The 27,236-nt window shown below is 36.6% G+C and overlaps 1 protein-coding gene across 2 annotated transcripts in view; it reads right to left on the bottom strand.

Annotated features, from left to right (window-relative positions):
* cog6 (component of oligomeric golgi complex 6) overlaps positions 1-27,236 on the bottom strand; it is a 216,735-nt gene that overhangs the window by 140,341 nt on the left and 49,158 nt on the right. For both annotated transcript variants that reach the window (XM_039745832.1, XM_039745833.1), the window contains exons 3-4: positions 14,729-14,800; positions 8,155-8,213 (exon numbers count right to left, since the gene is read on the bottom strand). In XM_039745832.1, coding sequence (XP_039601766.1) covers positions 8,155-8,213; positions 14,729-14,800 — 131 coding nt within the window. The remainder of the gene's footprint in view (positions 1-8,154; positions 8,214-14,728; positions 14,801-27,236) is intronic.

The raw sequence follows: 27,236 nt of genomic DNA, 5'->3' as shown, positions 1-27,236 counted from the left end.
AAGCTAGTATCTACATTCTGCTCAGTAAACTAATGTCTTGTTTTGCCTCTGAGTTATGTGACTGGTTATGTGTTTCCGTGAAACTAAAATCAGGACATCAACAAGAGTCAGAAGCAGATAAATTAAATGGTTGTGAAACAATGATGATAAATGGCAATGTATTCAGGGAACAGAACATCTGAGGTTAAACTATTTACTTGTTAAGTTGTGAAAACAGGAAGAGAAGCAGATATAAAAAAAGGGGTTAAAAGTGAGATAGATTGAGACACTGGTGCTACAAAATAAAAGGTTACTTGCACTGGATGAATTTAACATGTCTGGAAAAACACTGAATGGTTTATATTTCCATAAATGCGAAATACAAATTTTACACAGTAACCAGTGCCTCCTTCAAAATCAATGATAACGTATAACCTCCTCTTATTTCAGTATCAGATACCGTGTATAGAAAATAGCAGATACTGAATTTCTTTCTACTATGAGCAGTGACTTCTTTGTGTGTGTGTGTGTGTGTGTGTGTGTGTGTGTGTGTTTTTTTAAACTCTGTATTGCAGCAAAAGCTTTGGTTGATTAGGATGCAAACATAAAAAGTGGGATCCTTTCAGAGGGCAGAATTCTTCCATGAGATGCTGGAGAATGAAGGGATGTAGTTTAAAGATAACACACAGACATAAAATTTATGATCAAGTGTTAATTAAAAAACACAGAGAAATCTATAGTTTCGCCCAAATGCACTCAGTACATACATTTCTGAATTACTGCTACTACTCTTAAAAAGAAAACAAATAATGGCTAAGAGAAGGCATTCTCAACTGTTTCCTCTTCTTCATTTGAAGGGATTGCTTACTAATGTTTGACACAGGAGTTCGTATAACCTAAACTACAAGCATTGGAGTGAAAGCCAGGACACAGTGTTGGATTTGTAAAACTGAAGAAAACATTTTTCTTACATCTATGGAAGGTAGGATAGCAGGAGAAATCAGCCACCTTAGTGTCACAGGAAATGTGCATACAGTTACACCCCATTTTAGACAAAAAAAAATCTTTTTCAGTATAGCAACAGACATCCATCCAGTATCTCCAACTGTCAAACTGCCTTCATCTATCCTTAGGGGTTTCATGACACATTTTTCTGGTAAATTATTATAGCATGTTTTCAAAACAAGTTATGCAAAGAGGTGGAACTTGAAACACTTGAAAAAGAAATGTGTTCATTTATGTCAAGTGAATATAAAGGAAAACAAGTGTGTAACAGCAGCAGCCTCTCTAAAACTGACCAGAGCTTGACTCTCTGCTTTCCTTGTTGGAAATCAAAGATATTTTTAGCAAATTAAAATGTCAACCTTTCCAATGTGCGTGGTTTCTGGTTGGAACATCTCTACACAAAACAGAATGTTTCACTAATTCTAACTCTTATGTGTAAATAAAACATAAGCCTTGCTCAATATTCATTTCCACTACAATTGTTTCAGCATTCTCTTTTGCAATAAAAATGAAATAATCGATTTATCCAAATTTGTGCATAACATTGCATTTAAAAGGGTAAATGCTTTAAAAATTCACTAATATCTCTAAAAAAACAGTAAACCCCCAATTCTCTAAAGAATCTCAAATCCAAGAATGGCAATCACTTTCTGTTCCCTCCAATCTTTGGAGGGATGAAAAATGGAGGATGGGAGCGTCCTGGGAAAGTTTTGATTTAATTAAATAAATATATTTGTACAAAAAACAATCAATTTATTAAAACTAAAATTGAAATTTAATTGTTATATCATTTAAGTCCAAAATGTCGTTGAGCTGCTGCACTTACAAATAAAAAAAATATCGGAGTGCAAAGGTTTAAATGAAGCAAACTGAAAACAAAAAATTAATAAAATGGTAAATTCAAAATAGTTAATCAAAAATTTCTTTATAAACATTTTTGGTAAAGATGGTTTCCTGTCCTTGAATTAGCTGTCCCTGGTATGGAGTAGTTAAAACTTTCACTTTAACGTCACACGAACGCCGCACTCTTGAAAAGTCAACATAAAAGTTGACAATGTCCAAATACAGGCTCAGATAGGTAAATCCCTATCGTCATAGCAAATGCAGCCTTAACAGGAAATTGGCGTTGTTTAAGTTTAAAAGGTAATTCCACGTCAGAACTTGTAAGGTCAATTCTGGGAATCAAAACAGTATTGCTAGTATGGGATCCCATAAGCACTTGTACCTCAATAACATTTTCTCTCATGCTGTTCACGACCAACCGTGTACCGTTGCATAAACCTTGTTTAGTATTAAGGTTTCTTAATAGCGTAACTACTGTCCCTACTTTAAGGTGAAGATTGTGTTGTGGTAATCCGGCCGGGTTAATAGTGTTTAAATATTCTAATGGGAAATTAAGATGCTCAGTTTCGTCTTCAGAATCAACACTGTCAGTACTTAGAAAGACACGGCATTCTCCAGGAAGCAATGCAATCACTTGATTATTTATCTGGTCAACATCAATATTCTTTGGACATAATATAGCACGGTGCGTCAAAAGTGGTATCTGGTCTAATGATACTGCTTCACCAAAAATCTCCGTTACCAAGTCGTCGCAAATAAAGGCGTGAGGGATTTGAATAATATCTGGGTGAAGTTCAAACACATTGGTAAGGTTTCCATTTCCTAGTTGCAACAATCAATTGGTATATTCTGGATCTGTACACCGCATGTTCTCTACCAAGCTTAGTTTCTCAAACTAATGCCAATTTTCTGCGTATTTCAAACTGGACTGAACAATAGCTGAACGCATGGCGTGCGGAACAACAGCCAAGCACTGTTGAAAATCTCCTCCTAATAGAAGTACTTTTCCTCCAAATGGAATATTATTATCCATTAACGCTCTGAGAAGTTTATTAATGGTATTGAGTAAATGACTGGATGCCATTGTATATTCAGTTAAAATCAGTAGTTATGACAGACGGATCTCATTTGCACTGTCACTTTGCATTTTCATAGCTGAAACCGATGTTTCCGAGATTGGAACTGGAAGCTTGAATAAAGAGTGACATGTCCGACCATTTATCAACAAATTAGCCGCTACCCCGGTTGTAGCTGACGCGAAAATTAACTCTTTCCTTGCACAAAAAAAATGTATAAGTGTTTCATAAAGGTACATCTTTCTGCTTCCCCCAGGGCCGTCAAGAAAGTAGCATTTTGGTATTAGGCTTTTGTCTTCTGTGGCAAGAACAATTTTATTAAAAGCAGCAGATTGTAAGGTATTCAAAGTGGAAATCATTCTTTGCGCAATCTCTTGCTCTTCCTGAAGATTTATTGGCACTGAATTCAAATCATGTAATGCATTTGGAACATTTGGAAAACTAAAGTTCTCCAACGTATATTCAAGGAGTATGAGAGCAAACTGAATGTCTTTAAGTGCATAGGTTTCAGAGTTAACGCAAGAATTATCCTTTCCATGCATCTTTTTGCATATGTCTTCTATCATTTCTCCTTTGTTTGTATTCCAGAGGTTCAGTGGATCTGATGGGGAGGAAAATGTACAGATATAAGCAAAAAGCTGACGAACTTGACCTGGTATTAAATAAGATATTGCATCATCTAGAGTTTTCTGCCAAATTGTATAATCCAATAAATATCCTTTTTCGTTTACTGCTTCCTGGAATGTCTTGCACAGTTTGACAGCGTTGCCAGCTTGAACAGTTCTAATTTTGTTAAATGACCTAGCTCCGGTTTCATGTTGAAGTAGCAATCTTAGAAAAAACCTTTCCGGCTCCTTAATACTCACAGTTGTGAACATTGCCCCAGAAACAGACAGGCGGACACGCTCAAGTCACCCAACATACGTTTATTGCTCATTTCTATTTTACAGAAGTCCGTGCTCACCAGTCCCAATACCCCTCAGTCCAGGCCAACACAAAGCCTTCTCTTTCTCTCTTCTTCAGGCTGCCTCTTGCCTCCTCCACCCGACTCTTGTCCAGGGAGGCAGCCCCTTTAAATAAGCACCCGGATGTGCTCCAGGTGTGTTCCCAGCAATCTCCCACCGACACGCCCCAGTGTGGCGGAAGTGCCGGCTGTCTCCCCAGAAGCAGTCCGGGTGTCCCCGTTTTCTCTTCCCCCCAGCACTTCCGACACACACCAGGTGGGAGGGTCTTCCTGGTATTGGAGTCCCCCTGGCAGTAAACCCCGGGTCCCTACAGGGTCGAGCTTCCCAGCTCTTTACCCGAGGCCTCCAGGGCAGTCGCCCCCCTTGAGGTCTGGAGGAGGCACAAGCCCTTCCCCTGTCTTCTCAGGCGTCCCGGCTGGGTACCACCTCCATCCGGGTATGACACAGTGTACATTCGGCCTATGACCTTATCACTGCCTTGCTGTCGTTTTTTCCAGAAAGTACCATTGTCAACCCAAACGTAGTGAACAGGAATTTCCCAATACTTCCACTGGTGAGCATCTTGATCTTCTTGATTGAGCTTAAACCACGTGGTAAGTTTAGTATCTCTTATAGCTGCTTTCTCTGCTGCTTGGATTTCATTCCCTGCTCGAAAACAGACATTTTGCTTGTGCTCCAAATGATCCGGCAACTGACAAATTGTGTGGCTCTGATCGTGCATTGGAAAGCAAAATATTCTCCAAATGGCTTCTAGAGCACTGATGTACCATGACTCCACATACATTCGAGCCTCATCGTGATCATTTGTTTCAGAAACTGAAACTTTAGCACAATCATAGCCCTTGTAAACGTATGTGAATAAATACTTAAAAGTTTTTTTACTGTAGCGCAGATTTCAACATTTATATGGCAATTGTATCATAAGCATACTGTAAATAAGGATTGTATGATACCACCCAGCTATTGTCAATTGGACAACCTAGTACAACTTGCAATTCATTTGTCTGTCTTCTTAGGATATCTGTTCACGTTTCCAAGTGCAACTTCTAGGAAATCTTTGGGGAAGCCCTTAGAACATTTGTCATTCGCCATACATGGACTGTTTGGATTTGCATTGCTACATGGTGTATGGATCATATTTCTGATAACAATTTGAAAGCAATGTGGAGAATTGTCATGGTCTGGAATTTCAGCTTTCACTATTTTATTGATGTCATCTTCTGTGCAAATTTTGGAATCATCATCAAGGATTAGCAAAATATGGGCGTGCGGCAAACCTCTCTTCTGAAACTCTATAATGTGGATAATTGCTTTAAGGGTCCCAAATAGAGATTTTTCTTGATATCTTCCAGCAAGTTATTTAGTTTGAGTCTAAAGACTCTTGCAACTAAATAAGAACGATGTTCCACTTTTTGCCATGGCATAAGATTATCTGTAATTTCTTTCCATTTAGGATCGCAAGTTATAGTGATAAATAGATCAGGTTTGCCAAACTTTCTAACAATAGCCATCACATCTTGGTAATGCTGCTGCATATTACGTGGGCTGCCTTGAAAGCTAGATGGTAAAATAACCGCTTTTCCAGCAGGGTGATCTACCACGTCTGCATCACGATTTATGTACTCCATCAGCAACTTGTAGTTATCGGCCCTCAGTGCAGGTTGGTTGTTTTTAATCCATTGGAGATAGTTTGATTCTGCCAGAACTTAAACGTCAACTATGTACTGTTGAGTTAGCCTTCCTTCATTGATTAATGGATTTAACTTGTCTCTTACTGAGAGCCTGTAGGAAAAATAGTCTTTCATTGATACACGTGATTTTTTCTGTGCTTGATTTTTTTTTATATCTGGAAATTCCAGCACTCCATCCTTCCTGGCCAGTTGGAAACAAAATGGGGTATGTCAAAGTATCAAGTTTAGGAAAACAAATGTCTACGCGTTGGAATTTAGGTTGGTTGGTTCCTTTAGGATGTAAATGCATGATAATATCGCGGTCAAATGGAGGCTCACCGTCTTTACTTTGAAACAAAATTGCCACTTCATTAACGGTGGGAACATTGTATCGTCGTGGATCCTGTTCTTTGTCCTTTATTGACACTAAGGCAATTTTAGTTGGTGCTGCACTTACCCCTCCGCTTTTGCCTTGGCTACTTTTTCAACCTCATGTAGCATTTTTATAGACTTTGCTAAATGGGTGACTGTTTATGACTTCAGCTACGTTCCTCATTATCAACTCTGTACATTGCTTGTTTTTGGGAAGGTTCATTCATTGATAAACTGCGTCATCTAGATCTAACTCGTAAATTTGGGCAAATTTACAGTCATGATTTGGCTCAGGGTGCAGTGTTCCAATCCGATGCAATATTTGTCCACACACGTGAAAGCAGTATGGGCCATTCCCAGGTGGCGGCTTGACATTTACCAAGGTAGATGCAAAAGCAAATGAACTATTGTAGGATCTAATGCACTCCATAAAGCTTTTACTTTCGGGTACATAGTTAGTTCCATATATATTCAGGATATTCATTCCAAAGAAGGCAGCTTAACTTGACCCTTTTGACAACAACGTGTAACTCATCAGTTGTATTGCCAGTTTTTTCTCCAATGTAGTTAAGTGAATGACAATGAATTTTCATGAACAGTGGACTCATTATAGAATGCATTCTCAGCTAACTGGCAGAATTGTTCAGCAGCAGTCCATCGTTCCACTCTTTGGTTTTTTTCTTTGTTGGAATACTGAACGTCTTAAACCTTCTAAACGACTTTCTAGCCTTTCTGCAGTTTCCTCTAATATTCTTTGTGATGAACAATTGCGCAAGTCTTCCAAACGCTTCGCTCGTTGTTCTGTTGTCTCGTTTGCACGCCTATCCGATACCAGAGCTCTTTCTTTTTGGAGCTGTGCCTCTTTTACTTCTGGTGTTTCAGAAGCACGTTGTAGGCGCCTTCGTTTATTGTTTTTATCCATGCGGTCTCGTTTTTGTTTTTCTGTGGCTGTGTCGTTAGCTAGAACTTGTTTGCTGTTAGGAATCATAATTGAACTTACTTTTAACACTGAATTACCCTAAAGTGATTCAAATATGCCACACTGACAGCTACCACAGTGGATTAGAGCACACTGACTGCTGGCACTGTGTAGTGGAGTAGCTGCTGCCACTATGGAGTGAAATACATCTGGCACTGTGTAATGGAGTAGCTGCTGGCACTTTGGAGTGGAGAACACTGACTGCTGGCGCGGTTGAGGCACACTGACTGCTGGCAGTGCACGCTTTACCTGAACTTTATTTTACAGGTTGTGTTGTGTTTTTTGGGCGCCACCTACTGACTCTGGGGCGCTGAGGCACTGTGCGAATGCGGTTTTGGAACCACCCACTGCGTTTGACTCTGGGGCGCTGTGCTCATGTGGTTTTGGCGCCACCCACTCTCTGCGGCGCTGAGGCACTATGCGCGTGCGGTTTTGGCACCACCCGCTGGGTTTGACGCTGGGGCACGGAGGTACTGTGCGCATGCACTTTCGGTGCATCTGGCCTCTGGCATCCGTGCATATATACAACCTTCGTTTAGTAATATAGATACAGTGCAGTTACAGTTTAACAACAGCTTAATCTAAAAATAAAACAATCAAGTGTAAAAAAATAGCTTTGCTCAATTTAAAAAGGTAAATTTCTTATGCCAGTGGGCAACACACTGTAGCTATCCACATTTGGTGTAAAATTATCAAAATCATGAATGACTACAGGGCAGCAAACATATATAATAAAGCAAACTCACACAGCACATTAGGTTGAACATTTTTTAGAAGATTTTTCTAAATTATTTCAATGGAAATAAATAAATCTACAAGTTACACATTTCTTTGACAGCCACACAAACTGACCTACACAGCACATTTGTACCTCTTTTTAATCAAGAAAGGTAATCCATTCATATTTCATCACTTATAGACTGTTATTAAAAGTATAAGAATTAACAAAAAAAACATTCTAATCATCACAGTCAAGACTATGATGCACACTTAAGACTACTTAGATCATTTATTTAAGTGCTGTATAAGAACAAATTATTAAAAACATAACAGCTGTTTACCATTCTGCATGAATAAAGTTGAGTATGAAACATCTGCTCAGCCTTACTGTACTTTCAGCTTAGCTGATGTAAAGGATGATTTCAAGACAAACCATGTCAGAACGTTCTTCAACTTTAATATGATCTTGTAGCCAACAATATTTAAATAAAAAACAAATGTGTTTGGGGAAAATAAAATCAAAAAAGCATTGTTAGATTTCTTACTTTTCTGCCTGGAGTTTGGTTGTTTTCACAATAAGATCTTGTGTTTGTTCTTTAGTAGCCTGAACAAAAATAAACAAATAGAATCTATTGATACAAATGTATAGTACTTAAAAATTAAGTCTTACCCATTTTTAGATAAAAAAGAAATGTTGTAGAATTATATCACTAGAAAACTTACATCATAAGAGAGGTGGTTTATATCTCTGGTGATGAATAAAAACAATACATTACAATAAAAGATTATTTACAAAAACATAATGAAATACACAGTCAGAAATCAAAAAAGCAGATTCCAACAGCAGTTAAACTTTATTTTATATTGACATTTCATTGGGGTATTTTTTTTTTGCAAAATGTGGGCTACTTATTTATTTTAAAAATGAAATTTACCGGTATTTATTTTTCCACTTTCCCAAAAAACGATGAAAGTATATCAACGGGTTATGAGGTATTCTCTTCAATATAGCTGAATACATAAGGCTTCCTTTTTATTTAATGGAATTAAAAAAATGCATATTCCCATCTGCATTATATTTACGTATCTAGATTGCATAATACCATACATTGCATCAATCTTGTCTTTGCACAATGCCTTCGCTTGTTTAATTTTTATTTTTATTCTATTTTTAATTTAATTTTTTTTTTATTTGCACTTCATGTTGTTACACTGTGGACCCTGAGCTTCTCAATTTCATCTATTTGTATATGGTTGAGATGACAATAAAGTTCGCTTTGACTTTTTTTGACATTTCTGGTCCAACTTAAATAACATATTCTTTGTGTAAGTAACAGGTCATACATAAAGAGAGAACTACTAGGCTGCCTCAAACATATTAACAACAACAAAAAACACAGGGTACAAGCAGTTATTTTTAGGTATAGAACATTCAAATAACACAATGCAAACCACAGGCCACCTGGACAGATGAGTTAAGACTAGTAGACTTCTAACATTTTTGAAAGGACAGGAAAATTTCAGAAAGACACAGGTGGCTGAATACTCACTATTATCTGTGAACAAGCAGATGATAGGCAACTGTTTGAAAAGCACCTCTTTAAAATTGTATTACTCTAGTAAATGTTCAGAACCCAATTTTAATGAGCTTTCAGGACTGTCAGTATATAACACTTTATTAGTTGCAAAGTGAAATGTGATTCAGTGCTGGTTCTGATGGTGCACCGTACTGACTAGCTAGTACCAGTGTTTACTGATCTGTTTAATCAGTCACTGGACCAGTGAAAGGTTATTTGAGTTTCAAATCATCCATCAGTACTTTTCTTCCAGTAACAAAATACAATAGTTGGATTTAATTATTACAAACCCATTTTTATCTGTAATCAGTTATTAAATGTTTGATACTCTCTTATTTCAAACTTAATAAAGACCTACTGCTGAACCTTGTTCAGTTTCCAAATGATTATGTATAATGTCCACTCCATTATTATCCCTGTACACCAATGGCTGCAATTCAAGTCTGGCTTGGAAAGACCACATTTCAAGTGACCCATAAGTCAAATCATTTGAATTGGGATCCACTAACTTAAACCAGTGGAGAGTTAAATAAGAAAAGACTTGGTGTGGAAGAGGCATTTAAATTACATTTTAGCAGATTAGTAAGGCACTGAGAAGGGATAATCATATAATTAGCCTAACCAAGAAAGCACAGAAGAGGATGTACTTCCTCTGCCAGTTGAAAAAACTTCACATCACTTAGTTAATTCTGATCCATTTTCTTTCAGTCAAGACTGAGTCTGATTTGGCATTGCATCTACTCACTCAAACTGTAATGTGCCATCTGTTTTGGGGGAAAAAATCATTAGATGCTATCTTTTTTTTTGACTTGGAAATCTTCACAATCTACAGCAATGAAGTGAGCTGAAAAAATGCTACTTATCTCATCCACTCTGGTCACGATTTCTTTTATAAACTTCAACTTTTAGTTCTCAAATTCAAAACCTCTCCATTCCTAAACAGCTTTTACTACCCAGTATGTCAATATTACTAAACCCATCTTCCCAGTTGAAGACGTTTAGTGCTGCTGCAAGTAATGTACAATAATAATAATAACAATTACAGTATGTTTTAGGTTTTTTGGCACTAATGTTAGTTCTGTCTTAACTTGTATAGTGATATATTTACGTGGGACACAAGATAATGTGAAATGTATGGCCTTATGCCAAACATAACAAAACAAATGTCTTACACATACAGAAAGTGTGCTTGATAAAATAAGGATGATTTTAATTCTGAATATTCTTAACAACACCAATTTCAAAACCAGTTGGGATGCTGTGTAAAATGTAAATAGAAACAGAATGCAATGACTTGCAATCTCATAAAACCCATATTTTATTCACAATAGAACACAGAAAACATATCAAGTGTTTAAACTGAGAAAATGTTCCATTTTAAGAAAAGAATAAGGCCATTTTGAATTTGATGGCAGCAACACATTTCCAAAAAGCTGGGACAGGGTCATGGTTACCACTGTATAGCATCCCCTCTTATTTTAACAAAAGTCTATAAATGTCTGGAAACTAAGGAGACCAGTTACTGGACTTTTGGGCAAGGAATGCTATCCCATTTTCATCTGATACAGGATTCTAGCTACTCAACAATCCTAGCTCGTCTTTGTCATATTTTGCATTTCATGATGCTTCAAATGTTTTCAACTGGTGAAAGGTCTGGACAGCAGGCAGGCCAATTCAGCACCGAGACTCTTATACTTCAAAGCCATGCTGTGGTAATAGATGCTAGAAATGAGAAGATCGATACTTTCATACTTAAACTGTACTCATTTGGAATTGACTACCATTAAAAAATATTGATTACTTTTTCTATAAGATACAGTAGGAAGGTTCTTGCAAAGGCGTAGAATATACTAACACACTTTCCACTCTCACGTACTGAAATGAGCAGACACGTATTGATGTAAGAACACCATACAGCCATTCCTCTTGTGCAAGCATAGACTGTGTACAGCAATGGCACACCGAAAGCATAGCATTGTATGCTACTATTTTTTGTAAATGGAAAAGAATGCAGCTGCCTGATGCAATATTCATGAGGACAGTGAACAGTACAGTGGCAAAACAAGCAGCCCATTTAAACATTTAAAAACCACATACACTAACCAACAGAGAGACACATTTGTAAAATATCAAAAAGATGCAAATCTGAATCACTGCCATACAAGGGATGTTGCAGGAGAGTTTTCCAAGAGGCACAAGAAGCCATCCAGGTAACTGATCTTAGCAGGTTTATGTAGATGGAGGTTTACTTAAGACTTTTTAGCGAAATTTAACACTTCGTGGTTTACCACTCATTAATACTTATGAAACGTAAAGCCTGTTGATGGAAGTATGAAGGACACATAATAGTGTAAAGCATCACTGTTACGTGTTCTGTCCCATTTTGTTTTTTCTGCTGATTAAAATAAAGTATACAGTATAGCCAATGTGTATAAATTGCAATGTTAAATAGTCTTAACTCTATGCAAAATACTTAAAAACTATGCCTAATATGAAGATGAAAACTTTCACTGAAAGTAGTTTTTCTTTCCATAATATTTTATTAACATTTATTTGGGCACTTATTTTATTTTGCAAGTTTAGAGGATTTAAAAGCACTTTAATTGCATTAGTAACAGCATCAATTGTAATAAAATATACTTTTTCTACTTAATTTTGAAATGTTAAACTTGAATTATGCTCCTGTCTCCAGTCCAAAGACATGCATGTTTGGTGAATTGATAATGTTAAATTGGCCCCTAATTATAATTATATATATATTTATATATATTTATATATATATATATATATATATATATATATATATATATATATATATATATATATATATATATATATATATATATATATATATATATATATATATATATATTTATATATATATATATATATATATTTGTGTGTGTGTGTGTGTGTGTGTGTGTGTGTGTGTGTGTTCACTCTGTGATGGGCTCTCGCCCTCTCCAGCAACTGTTTCAGCTTTGTGCCCACAGAGGCAAAATAAGATTAAGTGCAAAAATGTCAATTTTATTTTTTCTAAATACAAATTTTAAATTTAATTAAATGTAAAGCTAATATGACAAAATCTTTCTTGAAAAAACAAATGGGCTGAATATAATAGAAAGTGCAAATGTGGGAATATTTTTTGTAAATGTTAGTGTTCTAAGGGGATCGGTTTAAGTACTTTTGTGAAGTGATTGCCCGTTTTTCATGTATTAAACACATAATCAAATTTCTATGAAAGCATAAAAGTTCATGTTATCTTTATTAAGTTTGTATGTTCATTCTGGATGGCATGGTGGTGAAGTGGTAATACTGATGGCTCACAGTAAGGAGACAGAGTGCTGTGACCCAGACCCTCTCTGCTTGCATAAAAGTTTCCTCCCACAGTCCAAAGACATACAGTTATAGTTGAAACGGCAAACATAAATTGGCCTTGGTGTGTTTGGTGTGTTCAACCTGGAATGGATGGGCAGCCTGCCCAGGGTTTGCTCCTGCCTTGCGCCCTATGGTAGCTGGGATAGGCTGTAGTAGGTTTAGAAATTGACATGTCATGTTCATTCATTTTATTAATATATATTTTGTAAAACATTTTTTATGTTGACCTTGAAACTGTGTTTTGTTATTAGTTAATTTAAACACAGACTATCCCATTAATATTAGCCATTCTAAAACAAAATAATCATTTGAAAATAAATTCCTGTGTGCTTTAAAAATTATTCTGCATCAGAAATCCGACACATAAAATACTTGTATCCATATTAATTTTAAAAATAGTGGTATTGTCCATCTCTAATAGTAGTATAGCACTGTCTTGATGAAATATGCAAGGCCTTCTCTGAAAAAGACATCATCTGGATGGAAGCATATGTTTCTCTAAAACCAGTATATACCTTTCAGCACTGACGGTATCTTTTTAAATGTACAAGCTATCAATTCCATAGGCACTAATGCACTCCCATACCATCAGAGATGCAGGCTTTTGAACTGCGCGCTAATAACAAGCCGGAGGGTCCCTTTCCTCTTTAATGTGGAGGACGCCACAGCCATGTTTTCCAAAAAGAATTTCAAATTTTGATTCATCTGAACGCAGAATAGTTTTCCACTTTGCCCAAGTCCATCTTAAATGAGCTTTGGCCCAGAGAAGATGGCAACATTTCTGGATCATGCTCACATATGGCTTCTTCTTTGCATAAAAGAGCTTTAATTTGTATTTGTGGATGGCAAGTGGAACTGTGTTCATGGACAATGATTTCAGGAACTGTTCCTGAGCCTATGATCTGATTTCCGTGACAGAATCAGGCTTGTTTTTAATGTAGTGCACCCGAGGCCCTGAAGATCACAGGCATCCAATATTGGTTTTTGGTCTTGTCCCTTGAGCACAGAGATTTCTCCAGATTCTCAAATCTTTTGATAATATTATGTACAGTAGATGATGAGATATTCAAAGTCTTCCCAATTTTACATTGAGGAACATTATTCTGAAATCGTTCCACAATTTGTAGACACATTTTTTTTGCAGATTAGTGAACCTCTGCCCATCTTTATTTCTGAGAGACCCTGCCTCTGTAAGATGGTCCTTTTATACCCAATCATTTTACTGACCCCATTGCCAATTAACCTAAGTAGTTGCAAAATGTTCCTCTAGCTGTTTCTTTTAGTTCCAATTACTTTTCCAGCCTTTTTTTTAGCTCCAGTCCCAACTTTTCTGAGATACCCCCATCAGATTCAAAATGAGCTAATATCCATCCATCCATTTTCCAACCCGTTGAATCCGAACACAGGGTCACGGGGGTCTGCTGAAGCCAATCCCAGCCAACACAGGGCACAAGGCAGGAACCAATCCTGGGCAGGGTGCCAACCCACCGCAGGACACACACAAACACACCCACACACCAAGCACACATTAGGGTCAATTTAGAATCGCCAATCCACCTAACCTGCATGTCTTTGGACTGTGGGAGGAAACCGGAGTGCCCGGAGGAAACCCACGCAGACACGGGAGAACATGCAAACTCCACGCAGGGAGGACCCAGGAAGCGAACCGGGTCTCCTAACTGCGAGGCAGCAGCGCTACCACTGCGCCACCGTGCCGCCCATGAGCTAATATTTTTCATAAAATTGTAAAAATGTCTCACTTTCAACATTTGATATGCAGTCTATGTTCTATTATAAATAAAATATGGGCTTATGAGATATGCAAACCATTGCATTCTATTTTCATTTACATTTTACACAACGTTCCAACGTGTTTTGGTATTTTTATGGGTTATATAAGTATGGTTTTCTCCCAGAAATCACAAACTACATTAAGTGGCAAGAAAAAAGGTTATGAATCCTTGGAAAATAGTTACACACATGTACAAATTTTTCTTAAAATATGGTCTGATCTTCATCTAAGTTACAATAATGCCTAAACAGAAACAAGTTTTAACTAATAAATAGTAAACAAAAAGGTTTAAATCTAAATACACATGAAAACATATAGAATATAAATTAAAAATCTCAATGTGTTTGAAGACCATTTGCACTTTAATTTTACCTTCAAACGGTTCGTCATATCCTCACAGCATCTACTCATCGCTTGAACATCTTCATGAACACCTTCCAACTCCTGAATTGAACAAAGAAATAAATTAAAATATACTTCTTTAGCTACAGTATATACTCTATAAAGACCTATGTTGACTTATAGTATAAAACAATACAGAGATAAATTACTAAATGGTAATTCTGTTAGGATGAAAAGTTAATAAAATTTGATAATGTACATGAATTCACAAAAAAGAATAAAAATACAGTTAAAACTATAAATAATAAAAGTCTAAAATTAATACGAAAAGATATCACAAAAATTACTACCATGTGCAATTTAATTCATAATAATGTGAGCAGGCAAGAAATTAATTTGTAAGTACTGGAAAAGTGCATGTTGATGGATGAATGGCCAAACCAACACAGAAAATAAATGATTTTTGACTGCCCCTTATCACTATATACTAGTTGCAAAGAAAGCAATTCATCAAAAAAAAAAAAGACAACTTTTATATAGCACATTTCATCTAATGCAACTATCTCAAGGTCCCTCACTTGTAACAATTACACTTTTTAAAAACATTTGGAGCAGTGGCAAGTTTACTGACTTACAGTATTTAGGAGTTTTTCAACAAGTTAGCTGTGGAGCAAGTTTAGTGTTTTATCCATCAGGAAAGCAATGGGCTTATGGGTTACTTATCAGTAAGCTGTTTCGGCAAGCTGATTTTTTTTTTTTTAACAGTATTAATAGGCTCATTTCAACTGACCCATGATACTCCATTCAAGAAAATTATGAACAGCAACAGAGACAAGATACACCCTTGACAGAGTCCAACACGCACCCTGAAGGGGCTCAACTTTATACTAAGTATGCAAATACAATTTTCATACTATCACCCTCAAGAAATTGCAAGTTTAAATTCATTAGCTTTTACCAAATAAACCAAACAAATTAAGACAGAAATTGCCACTCAAATATCTGTGCATGTTGAACCTCCTGGATCCGAGGTTCAAATAAATCAGGGTTACCATTTTAAATACCCTAACACAAGCTACCCCTGGGATGCCAAGGAATGCAATCCCTGTAAATAGAATTTTATTTTTCTAATTTTAAGCGAATTAGGACATTCTTTCTCATGGCAATGAGCCAGGTAGGTTGTAATTGTTCCAGCTGAGCATAAGGAGTCAGTATCCTAGCAATCTAATTTAAGATGTCGCAATTGAGAAGTAATGTCCCATTGGATGTTACTCCAAACCAGACAATTAGTAATTACTATGTACCCAGAATTGTCTGATATATAAACACAAATTTTATTCCAATAATGTCAAAACAGAGGACATCCCCACCTTTCTCAAATAACATCTTGACCACCATATATTTTTAGGCGTTAAAGCAAGAAAAAATGAATGAGCCTAAAAGATAAGAATGATAGTGTATTCAAGCAGCTATAATAACGAAAAAAACATTCATTAAAATGAATTTGTACAAAACTTCTGTTATACGGATAATGCAAACAATGAGCACATTTCAAACACTGAACATACATCAATGAACATATTTTAAGTGGTTTCCTTTATTATGACAAAGGAATATTCAACTATTGCAATAACTGAAATACAAATTTTAACATTGCCATGGTAAATTTATAAACAATGAATACAAGTGCTTCCATTTTTATAGCTATGAAAATGAACGAGAGTGCAAGAACTTAAACGTTTCCAGCAACACACCCTATTTCCAAAATATGGACCTATCATATTCCTAAAACTATTCACTGTCCATGTCATATTTTACTAAAGCAGCATTAACAAGTAGCAGTGCAACCAAACATGTAATTAAATCCTTACTATTACTTACTAGCAGATTACCCAGTGGCTTTGGTCACTGAGTGGAAGGAAAAATTTGTGGCTATCATAAGGCAACGGCATTAATGCTGTCTGAACAACACATTCCACGTGATTCAAATTTAACCCTCTGTGCTTGGCAGTACTCACACATGATGTCCATTTCTCCTATTGTAACTTTTGGATGTAGGCAATAATCTTTTTCAATGTTATAATTGAATCCCTCCATATACAGACCCTGACACCTGTGTGACGTGGTAGCCTGTAAATACTGCATCTATCAAATTCAATTCTGTTCAGCACATTGTTCAGATCTTTGTGAGGCCCTCAATACATTGATCAGCAAGCCTGCAAGCCTTCTCTCTCGATCTGCTTCTGTCTCACTTTCTCCGTGTAACCTGACTGTTGTGGTCATATGTAATTTCCATTTCAAACGCGAGTGCACGAGTGCATTATAATATGTTCTGTGGTCATACGTAATTTCTGTTTCAAACACGAAAAGAATTTTATATATATATAAATATTATATATATATATAGATATAGATATAGAATTGATAGTACTTGAGCAGGGTAGTCTGTTAACCAATACTTATCAAGATTCTTTGTGAGTCACAGTGAGCATGATTCCAAAATAGAACTGAAGTTGGTTAAAGGATGAGGAAAACATGAGCCATAGTATAAGGTGTTAAAAATAAATGGCAGTGGGGTTGATTGGAGGCAAGACCTTTTGATTGCAATGCCTTAGCAGTTGTGTTCATAAGTTAAATGAATCTAGTGCTTGGTTCAGCACTGTGTGTCTTAAGAACCTACAGTAAGGTATATATGTGTGTTTAAAAAAAAAACAAAGGTTATGTAGATGAAATACGCAGCGCAGCTATTCAAGCTCTTCAATTTACATCCACATTACCAGAAGTGAAAGCCACTGCAGCTCATACTGCACCTCTTTCAGACAGTGTATTCAACCATAAAATGAATATTGCCACAGTTAAGGCGTAAGCACATTTTGTAGATCAGACAAGTGAGGTATAGGCAGATGTTGTGATTGTTCCAATGAAAGTAGCTACTAAATTAATGAAAGAATGGACTACTCTCTTTCCTTCAAAGAGCAAAAGATTCCTTCTTCGTTCAAGACAGTAGCTGACAGAGGAAGGATAACACTGTCTTAATCACTTTCTGATGTCCATCCACCTATCCACCTGTTTCCAAAAACCAGTAGTTCTAACCCTGTAATGGAACAGGAATTGCATGATTTCTGCGTAATGGTCTAAGTAATGAAATGTAGGCTCACAGCTCCAAGAGGGCGGTTCTAGGACGTCTGATCGGCTTATAAGTGAGCATCATTACGAAAAATGATATAAATTAACAATATTTAAATGATAAACAATGTTGTGTTTTTAAAGCGGGAGCACTTTGTTATTTATTTGCTTCATCAAGGACAAAGATATCCATTTTTGTTTTTTTTAATATTTTACAACAGGTGTGTGACTAGTGATGGAGATTTGCACAGATCACCACACTGCTGTTTGTACAGACAGGTATAAGCACCAGGCACATGCAGACTACCATTTCAAATCATTATGGCAACACTCAGGAGAACATTACTAAATTTATGAATGTTCAAAAAGGTAATTTTTAGATCATATATGGTTACTGCTGAGAGGTGTCAGGGAGTAGTTAAAACTGTACGAACGCATGCATATTTGTACGATGATCTGAGATTTATAAATGGGACAGGATGTTAGTATGGTTTGATAAAACTTTTGTTTTGCACATAAACCATTTTAGACTCTCTGGTGTAAGCAAAATTGTAGTATGGAATCTAAGCAAGGTTTTATACATGAACCCCCTTTGGAGGCTGAGATTACAACCATTGCCATTCATACATTAGGAGTTGGCCGAGAAGTATTTAGAGATCTGGGGTAAAACATTGCAGTGTTTCCTGCTAAAAGAAAAATAAGTATTTTGTTTTCCTTTGATTACCCAAACAAGTACAATGCAAAATACTAATAATCATCATAACCATTACGCAACTGACTTAAATAGATGTAATCAAACACCAAAACACAATGGAAATGGTCATGTGGCTAAAATAGTGAGCTTTTCAATAGAGTAAAGATAGGTCTGATTTTTGTGGAAAACACTGAACATGGTAATAAAAAGAGGGAAATAAAAGCAAGACCTAGTCATAGTTCATCTAAAAGTCGCCTAGAACAACACAAGAATACATCTGGAATATGTGTAAAAAGAGATGACAGCCTAGCACTGTAAATTTCAGCTATACCTTTGAAATGCAGGCTTTAGAGAAGGTCTTTTTGGAGCACACGCAGTTTGAAGGAATTTCTGAGTATACACTGGGTGGAGTGGTCAATGCTGCAACACAGTACCAAGTAAGTAGGCACTTTGCACTATAAGAAACCTAATACATATCATTAAAATTAAAAAAAAAATCAAAAAAGCTTCTTTAAATGCCATCTATTCATCCTGAAATACTTCAACTTATGCATAAAATGTAAGGAGGCTAATTTGAAGAATATATGTAATCCCTTTCATGCAAAATAATAAAACAAGACACAATGACTCAAATTGTAGTCATGATTTCTCCAGTTACAAAAAAAGATTTGTATGCAGCACAGCACATTGCCAGGAGGCAGAAATACCTTCTATGGGGAATAATGGGGAAGAAAAGTTTGACAGACAAGTTAAACACACTGGGACACAAGTAACAGAGATTCTGGTGGCAGTTCAGTGCCAAGTTTTTTGATGAATTAAGTAGTAAATTGTAAACTTGAATAAGACTCACGTTCAAATCATCAGATAGTATTCTCTAAGGATAGTAAAAATGCTTAAAAAATGTCCAGATGTACAGATCTCTTTCAAATGTCTGTATGCCATATGAATCACAAGAGCATTACTCATTTAATGAACCACTTGTCAAAGAAGTTTACGTAATTAACCTGCCTGAGTAGCCAACCATATGTTTTTAATCACAGAATTGCATCAGGGTTTTCAAATCAGTCCAAATGGAATAACTCATTATTTCAGCTGAAAACATCTGCTAAATATACATCTTTTGCTAAAAGATTCCTTGTTTTGCTCCTCTAGAAATTAAGTTGCAATAAAATATACTTTTCATATATAATCAATTAAATTGGTATAGCTGGGTTATCAGTAATATTTTTATTAAATGCCTAAACAAACAAAACACTTCCCTTAAAACCGCTGCAATTTTGTAACAACTTTAACTTTTAAAATGCTAAAAATTCCCTTAAATACTTTCAAGGTTCACTTGTTGTGTACATGGGAAGCTTTCTTTTTAATCAACAGCACTGAAAAAGGAGTCCATTACCAAATCTTTGCATATTTTCACAGAACTTTGATAGAAGGTGCTTTTGAGATGCACTGACATACACATATACAGATGCTATATTAATAAAATGCCATCTAACAATGTGGCTTTATATGTTCTGTAGATGAAAGATTAAAATTAAAGCCAGAAAAACCCAACTATCTGTCACAAATTAGACACAGAAAGAGTAAGAGGATGGATATTTATTATGGTCTTGCCACACCATGTGCAACACATTACCAGCCCCTGATGGGCCAGACTGCATATTACAGATTGCCCATCTCTTGCTTCATTGAGGAAGTCGTGCAGCAGCAGCATTCAGAAAGAGAAAGTACTTCTTCTCAAAGCATCTTGAAGACGCCTTTCAGGCAGACTGAGTTGAATCTTAATAGGTTTATTACTTATTTATAAGGAAGTGAACAATTCAAAAAGAGCAGAATGGTTGCATACCATCTGTCACCTATAAACAATGGGATTGCCAGTCAGATTAAGGGAACAAGCTAAAATAAAATGAACTCTGTTTCTCTACTGTCTGGCTCTTCAAAACTGAATTTGCTACTGATGGGCTAACGTACATTTAAAACTCACTTAGGATTCAAAGTACAGGAGGTTTGTATTTTGATTTAGGTGCTGTGCATGAATATAAAGTAGTATTGACTATTACTTATGTGGTCTTGGAGAAGTGGCACCCAAAGTAAAATACTGTACGTGCAGCCACTAAAAGTAGAATCATGAAATTTGGCTTTATACAGGAAACACTGGACAATGCAGGGTTTATTTCCATATAAACTAACAGCTAAATAAAAGACAAACTAGTCAGAGAAGAAAATGTTTACAAATAAATTGTTAAAACTGTATGGTTAGTCCTTATATGTCATCCAGTATTTTTTTTTAATTGAAAACAAATAACCCACATTAGTTAAAACAGACAGTTTGTTAAAGGCTTAATCTATGAAGTCTCTACATAGCACTGTAAATTTACGTAGAATTTTATATGCAAACTACTCTACAAATGAGGGTACAACCAAAAATGTAAGGTTTAAAACAATGATGTAGGTTTAAAATAATTATTTATATTTTTAACACCTAAAAATCAAACTAAACATATATTAGTACATCAGAATATCTTCTTATATAATACGGTACCGTGGCTGTCCGTTTGTCTGTCCAGGATTTTAAATCACCTGTAGCTCGCAAACTATTGACCTGAGATTTGGTACATGTATACTACATGATCTCTGCTGTCTGCTTTCAGGGTGAAGATTGAACTCCAAGGTTATTCCTCTTTTCATTTTTATTTTATTGCAGAATCAACTCTCAGCAGCGGCCAGCAGGGTGGCACATGTGTATGGGGGCCATTCTCACCCCTAACATCTTCGTCCTCACTTTCTCTCTCTTCATATCTTAAATCATTCTTAAATCTTCAATCTGCCTCAAGTGCCAGCTTAAGTGAAAAATTAAGGAAAACTTACTAAGTACAGTAGAACCTCGGTATGTGAGCATAATTTGTTCCGGAAAACGTGCACGCAATCCAAAGCACTCTTATATCAAAACGAATTTCCCCATAAGAAATAATGGAAACTCAAGATGATTCGTTCCACAACCCAAAACTAATCATATAAAACTGATTCATACAAAATATAAAGTAAAAAATACATAAAACAAATGCACTTTACCTTTGAAAAGAATCATGGCTGGTGTGAGTGAATTTCTCAACTCTTTAGGGTTTCCACCCAACGGGACGACAGGTGGAAGAGCGTCCCGAAGCAACAGCAAGCTCCAAGTGCTGTAGCAGTTCACTGTGAAAGTGAATCCGAAAAGATCGCATACATGCTATAAGAGCCATCAATTTTATCCCCATGTAATTACTACAGTCCTGCACATCCCCCTTATTCTTAAATATCGGCACCAGTACACTTCTTCTCCACTCCTCAGGCATCCTCTCACTTTACAAGATTCCATTAAACAATCTGATTAAAAACTCCACTGCCATCTCTCCTAAACACCTCCATGCTTCCATAGGTATGTCATTTGGACCAACGGCTTTTCCGTTCTTTATCCTCTCCATAGCTGTCCTTGCTTCCTCCTTGGTAATCCGTTGCACTTCCTGATTCACTATCTCCACATCATCCAACCTCTTCTCTCTCTCTTTTTCTTCATTGATAAGCCTCTCAAAGTACTCTTTCCATTTGCTCAACACACTCGCCTCGCTTGTGAGGACTTTCCATCTTTATTACCCTAACCTGCTGCACATCTTTCCCAACTCGGTCCCTCTATCTAGCCAATTGGTACAGGTCCTTTTTTCCCACTTTTGTATCCAACCACTCATACAACTCATCATAAGCTTTTTCTTGAGCCTTCGCCACCTTTCTCTTCACCTTGCACGTTATCTTCTTGTACTCTTGTCTACTTTCTGCATCTCTCTGACTATCCCACTTCTTTGCCATCCTCTTCCTCTGTATACTCTCCTGTATTTCCCCATTCCACCACCAGGTTTCCTTTTCCTCCATCTGTCCAAATGTCACGCCAAGCACCCCTCTTGCTGTCACCCTTACTACATCTGCTGTAGTTTCCCAGCTGTCTGGTAACTGTTCACTTCCACCCAGTGACTGTCTCACCTCCTCCCTAAACTCAACCTTCCTTCCTTTTTCATCTTCCACCATTTGATCCTTGGCTTTGCCCTCACTCTCTTCCTCTTCTTGATCTTCAAAGTCATCCTACAGACTGCCATCCTATGCTGCTTAACTACACTTTCGCCTGCCACTACTTTTCAGTCTTCAATCTCCTTCAAATTGACTCTTTTGCATAGTATGTAATCTACATGTGTGCATTTTCCTCCACTCTTGTACATCACCCTATGTTCCTCCCTCTTCTTAAAATATGTATTCACCACAGCCATGTCCATCCTTTTGGCAAAATCCACTATTCTCTGACCTTCTTCATTCCTCTCCTTGAAACCATACCTACCCATCACCTCCTCGTCTCCTCTGTTCCCTTCACCAACATGCCCAATGAAATCCGCTCCAATCACCACTTTCTGTCCCTTAGGTACTCTGTTCATCACTTCATCCAACTCACTCCAAAAATCTTCTCTCTCATCCATTGCACACCCAATTTGTGGTGCATATGCACTAACAATATTCATCATCACATCTCCAATTTTCAGCTTCATAATCATTACTCTGCCTGACACACTTTTCACTTCCAAAACACTCTTGACATACTGTTCCTTCAGAATAACCCCTACTCCATTTCTGCTCCTATCCACACCATGACAGAACAATTTGAATCCACCTCCGATCCGCCTGGCCTTACTCCCCTTCCATTTAGTCTCTCGCACGCACAATATATCAACCTTCCTTCTCTCCATCATATCGGCTAACTCTCTCCCCTTACCAGTCATAGTGCCAACATTCAAAATTCCTACCCTCAGTTCCACTCTCTTTACCTTCCTCCTCTCCTCCAGACACGTCTCCCCCCTCTTCTTCGGCCAACAGTAGCTCAATTTCCGCCAGCACCCTGTTGGCTAACAGTACTGGTGGTGGTCATTGTTAACCCTGGGCTCAATGATCCGTATGGAAATTTGTATTGTTGTCCGCATATTGATTTGGCAAAGTTTTACGCCGGATTCCCTTCCTGACATAACCCTCCCCCCATTTATCCGGGCTTGGGACCGGCACAAAGAAACACACTGGTTTGTGTATCCCCTGTGGCTGGGAAAAAGAATGGAAATTACAAATGCTCAAGTCAAGTGTATTCGCTGCACGTTATTGTGCAGTGTGCCATTACTGGTAAAGTATATTCAAGTTGTCTTGTAGACAAGAACAAAAATAACCACATATTATTATAAACATTCAGAGTTTTAGTAAACTCAAAATCAACATACACAGTATTTACAGATGAATTAATACCAGCTTTTATTCTACGGCAAATAAAGGGAAATATCCAATTAAAAGTTACCCTGTAGTTAATAAGATGTCTTTAATGTATTATAGCAGAGTAAAATGTTATATTATATATATAACAAAATTTCCTGGGAGACAGCTGTGCTGACTTTGGACTTGATAAAACACAGTAGACCAACACCAGCAGATGACAAGGCTCCCCAAATTATCACTGATTGTGGAAACTTCACACTGGACCTCAAGCAACTTGGATTCTGTGCCTCTCCACTCTTCTTCTAGACTCTGGGACCTTGATTTCCAAATGAAATGCAAAATATTCTTTCAACGGAAAAGAGGACTTTAGACCACTAAGCAACAGTCCAGTCCGTTTTCTCCTTAGCCCAGGTAAGACGCTTCTGACATTGTCTCTGATTCAGGAGTGGCTTGAAACAAGGAATGCTGTGTCAGTTGTAGCCCAAGTCCCAGATACGTCTGTGTGTGGTGGCTCTTGAAGCACGGACTCCAGCTGCAGTCCACTCCTTGTGAATTTCCCCCAAATTCTCAAATGGGCTCTGCTTCACAATCCTCTCAAGGCTGAGGTTATCCCTGTTGCTTGTGCAGCTTTTTCTGCCACATTTTTTCCTTCCACTCAACTTTCCATTAACTTGCTTGGATATGACACTCTGTGAACAAGCCAGCTTCTTTAGCAATGACCTTTTGTGGCTTACCCTACTCATGTGGCCTACTGAACCAGACTGAGAGACCATTGAAAGGCTCAGGACACCTTTGCAGGTGCTATGGGTTAATTAGCTGAGTGGAGTGTGACATAAGCCTACAATATTGAATTTTTTCACAATACAGTATTCTAATTTTATGAGATACTGAATCTTGGGTTTTCAGTAGCTATAAGTCATAATCAGCAAAATGAAAAGAAATAAATGTTTGAAATATATCACTCTGTGTGTAATGAATCTATATAATATATGAGTTTCACTTTTTGAATTGAATTACTGAAATAAATTAACTTTTCAATGATAATTCTAATTTAATGAGATGTACCTGTACATGAGAATGCTCTGCAATCGCCTACTTCTAACTTTGTCCTGGCTGTTTCCTAAAAAAGCTCCAGTCCCCGCATATCCCAAAGCTAGATTAAGCAAGTTTAGAAATGAATGAAAAGGATGGAAAACTAAAAATATTACATATACAGTAGCTCTCAGTACCTCACAATGATTTTACAGTCTTTACTGACCAAAAATATAGTCTTCTAAAGATGCTGTTAAAATGGACCTGAAACATATGAACATGGTTAAAAAAACAGCTCTTCTTTAAGTGTGTGGGAGAAATGTTCCATTACCTTTGTCTGAACTCTCTTTCACACTCTGTTAAGGCACAGGGAGTTAAAAATGTGGTTTAGCAACATTTCATCACATTTAAGATCAAGTGGCATGACCCACTTCACTAATTTTTTTTTTTTAAAGATCAGCTAACTCTAACTGGATGACAGAAGTATTAATTAAACCACTCACAGGTCTAGTTTAAAGGTGAGGGGCACTGATGTGATGATGGCAGAACACAGCAGTAGGAGATATGCAGCTAAACAGAATAATAAAAGCATCCAATATAATATTACATAGGAAATTAAATCTTTCCAGAAATGAATAAACAATTTATTTTCTTTAGACCATTAACATGAATAATTTTCCACACAGATTAATCAAAGCAGTACTGAAATACTGACTGCTCCCATATTTGTGTCACTTAAGTGCAGTGACAAAAAGGAATAGTGCAGCTTGTTCAAATAGCCAAATCACTATGAGTCCAGTTCCCACATCCAGTAAGTTTGAATTATGCAATGGAAAGCAAAACCATTTTGGAAAAGTAGAGAATACATGAACAAAAAAAAATAAATAAGATGGGCACGAGATGGTAGTGGGATCAGTGCACATTTGGTGTCACAGTTTTACTGTATATGGTATATGAGTATATAGTGTACACCTACTAACTTACAGAAAAGCATCTGATTGGTAGACATTGAGAAGGAATCTGTTAAGAAAATTTTGAGTTAAAAGCAAAAAATAAATCTCAATTAGAAAAATGACATTTTTAAAAATTAAATCAACTGGAGCACAGTTGCAATGAATGCTGCATTACTACATAAAGAAAGCAAATGAACAGTTAAGATGTAGTAAGAACATACTAGAGGCCTTCATGTTGGCTTTCAGCAGTAACTAATTTTGATACAAAACTAAAGGTTAACACTGAGTGGGCTTAACAGCTCTTAATGATGCAAATACTGTACATAATTTATCTCTATAGCACATTTTCAAAACATGTACCGTACTGTAACTCAAAGTGTTTAACAAGAAGAAAAATAATTACAAAGAATTAGAAAAAATTCAGTACAAAAAATAATAAATTAAATAATAAAGACGTGCATAATACAGGAAAAAGTAAGCAATAGAAATGGCTAAAGATGAACCTAAAGTTATAGTCACATGGCCACAGAGGACAATAACCTAAGGATGGGCACTACGTACTAGCCACTTTGTGGCTCTGCCGCTAGCGTATGGGGAAGCGGATGTACAATTCAGATTGTTATTTTCTTGGGAATTGTTACATATGCATAACAGACCTATTTACATTAACATGAGTAATGAACCATACCAAAAAATAGTAAAATGTAAGAAACTGAAAGAAAATTACGTTTCATGTTGTGTTAGAGGTATTCGTTGCATTATACATTTCTGTTCCATTTGGCTTTGAAAGTAACATGCAAATACTTTTAAAACTTACACTTTTACTGTAAAACTTCAGTAAAATTATGTGAATTTCCCCTTGGGATTAATAAAGTATCTATCTATCTATCTATCTAAAAAAAAAATTTTTGGAATCAAATTTCGTCAATATCACATTGAATTTTGATTCAGTGTTTGGAGGTACATCATGACAACGCAACGTATAACTGCCAGTGAGTGAATAACATTTCTTTGTCTCTAATAAATAAACTGACTTTTTCAAATGTTTGTCCCAGTGATTTGTTAATTGTCATAGCAAAAGCTATTCTGACAGAAAACTGTGTTTTAACCTTTTGGTTTAACGTTTTAACACGAATGGCATATCAAGATCTCCTTTGGTGTCTAATGTAATCCGCAGAAATTGTACTACATTACTTTTCTTGTCGCCTGTTAAAATTTTACATGTCAGAATTGTTTAACCAATTTTGAATATAACTAATCTTGCCCTATTGCATTGCCCATCACTCAAACATAAATTACGCAATAACATTAGAATACATCCTTCTTTCAACAGTAATTCGGCGGGTGGAAGACCAAACGGTGTTAACGGTTGTAGATATTCTACAGGATATTGCAGGTTGATGTTTTCATCTTAAGTACCATCACCACCAACTGTTTCAGCATGGACTATTGATACGCA

Source organism: Polypterus senegalus, chromosome 2 (genome assembly GCF_016835505.1).
Source record: "Polypterus senegalus isolate Bchr_013 chromosome 2, ASM1683550v1, whole genome shotgun sequence".
NCBI lineage: Eukaryota > Metazoa > Chordata > Cladistia > Polypteriformes > Polypteridae > Polypterus > Polypterus senegalus.
Note: the sequence above shows the minus strand (reverse complement) of the source record. Positions and strands in the feature narration are given on the sequence as shown.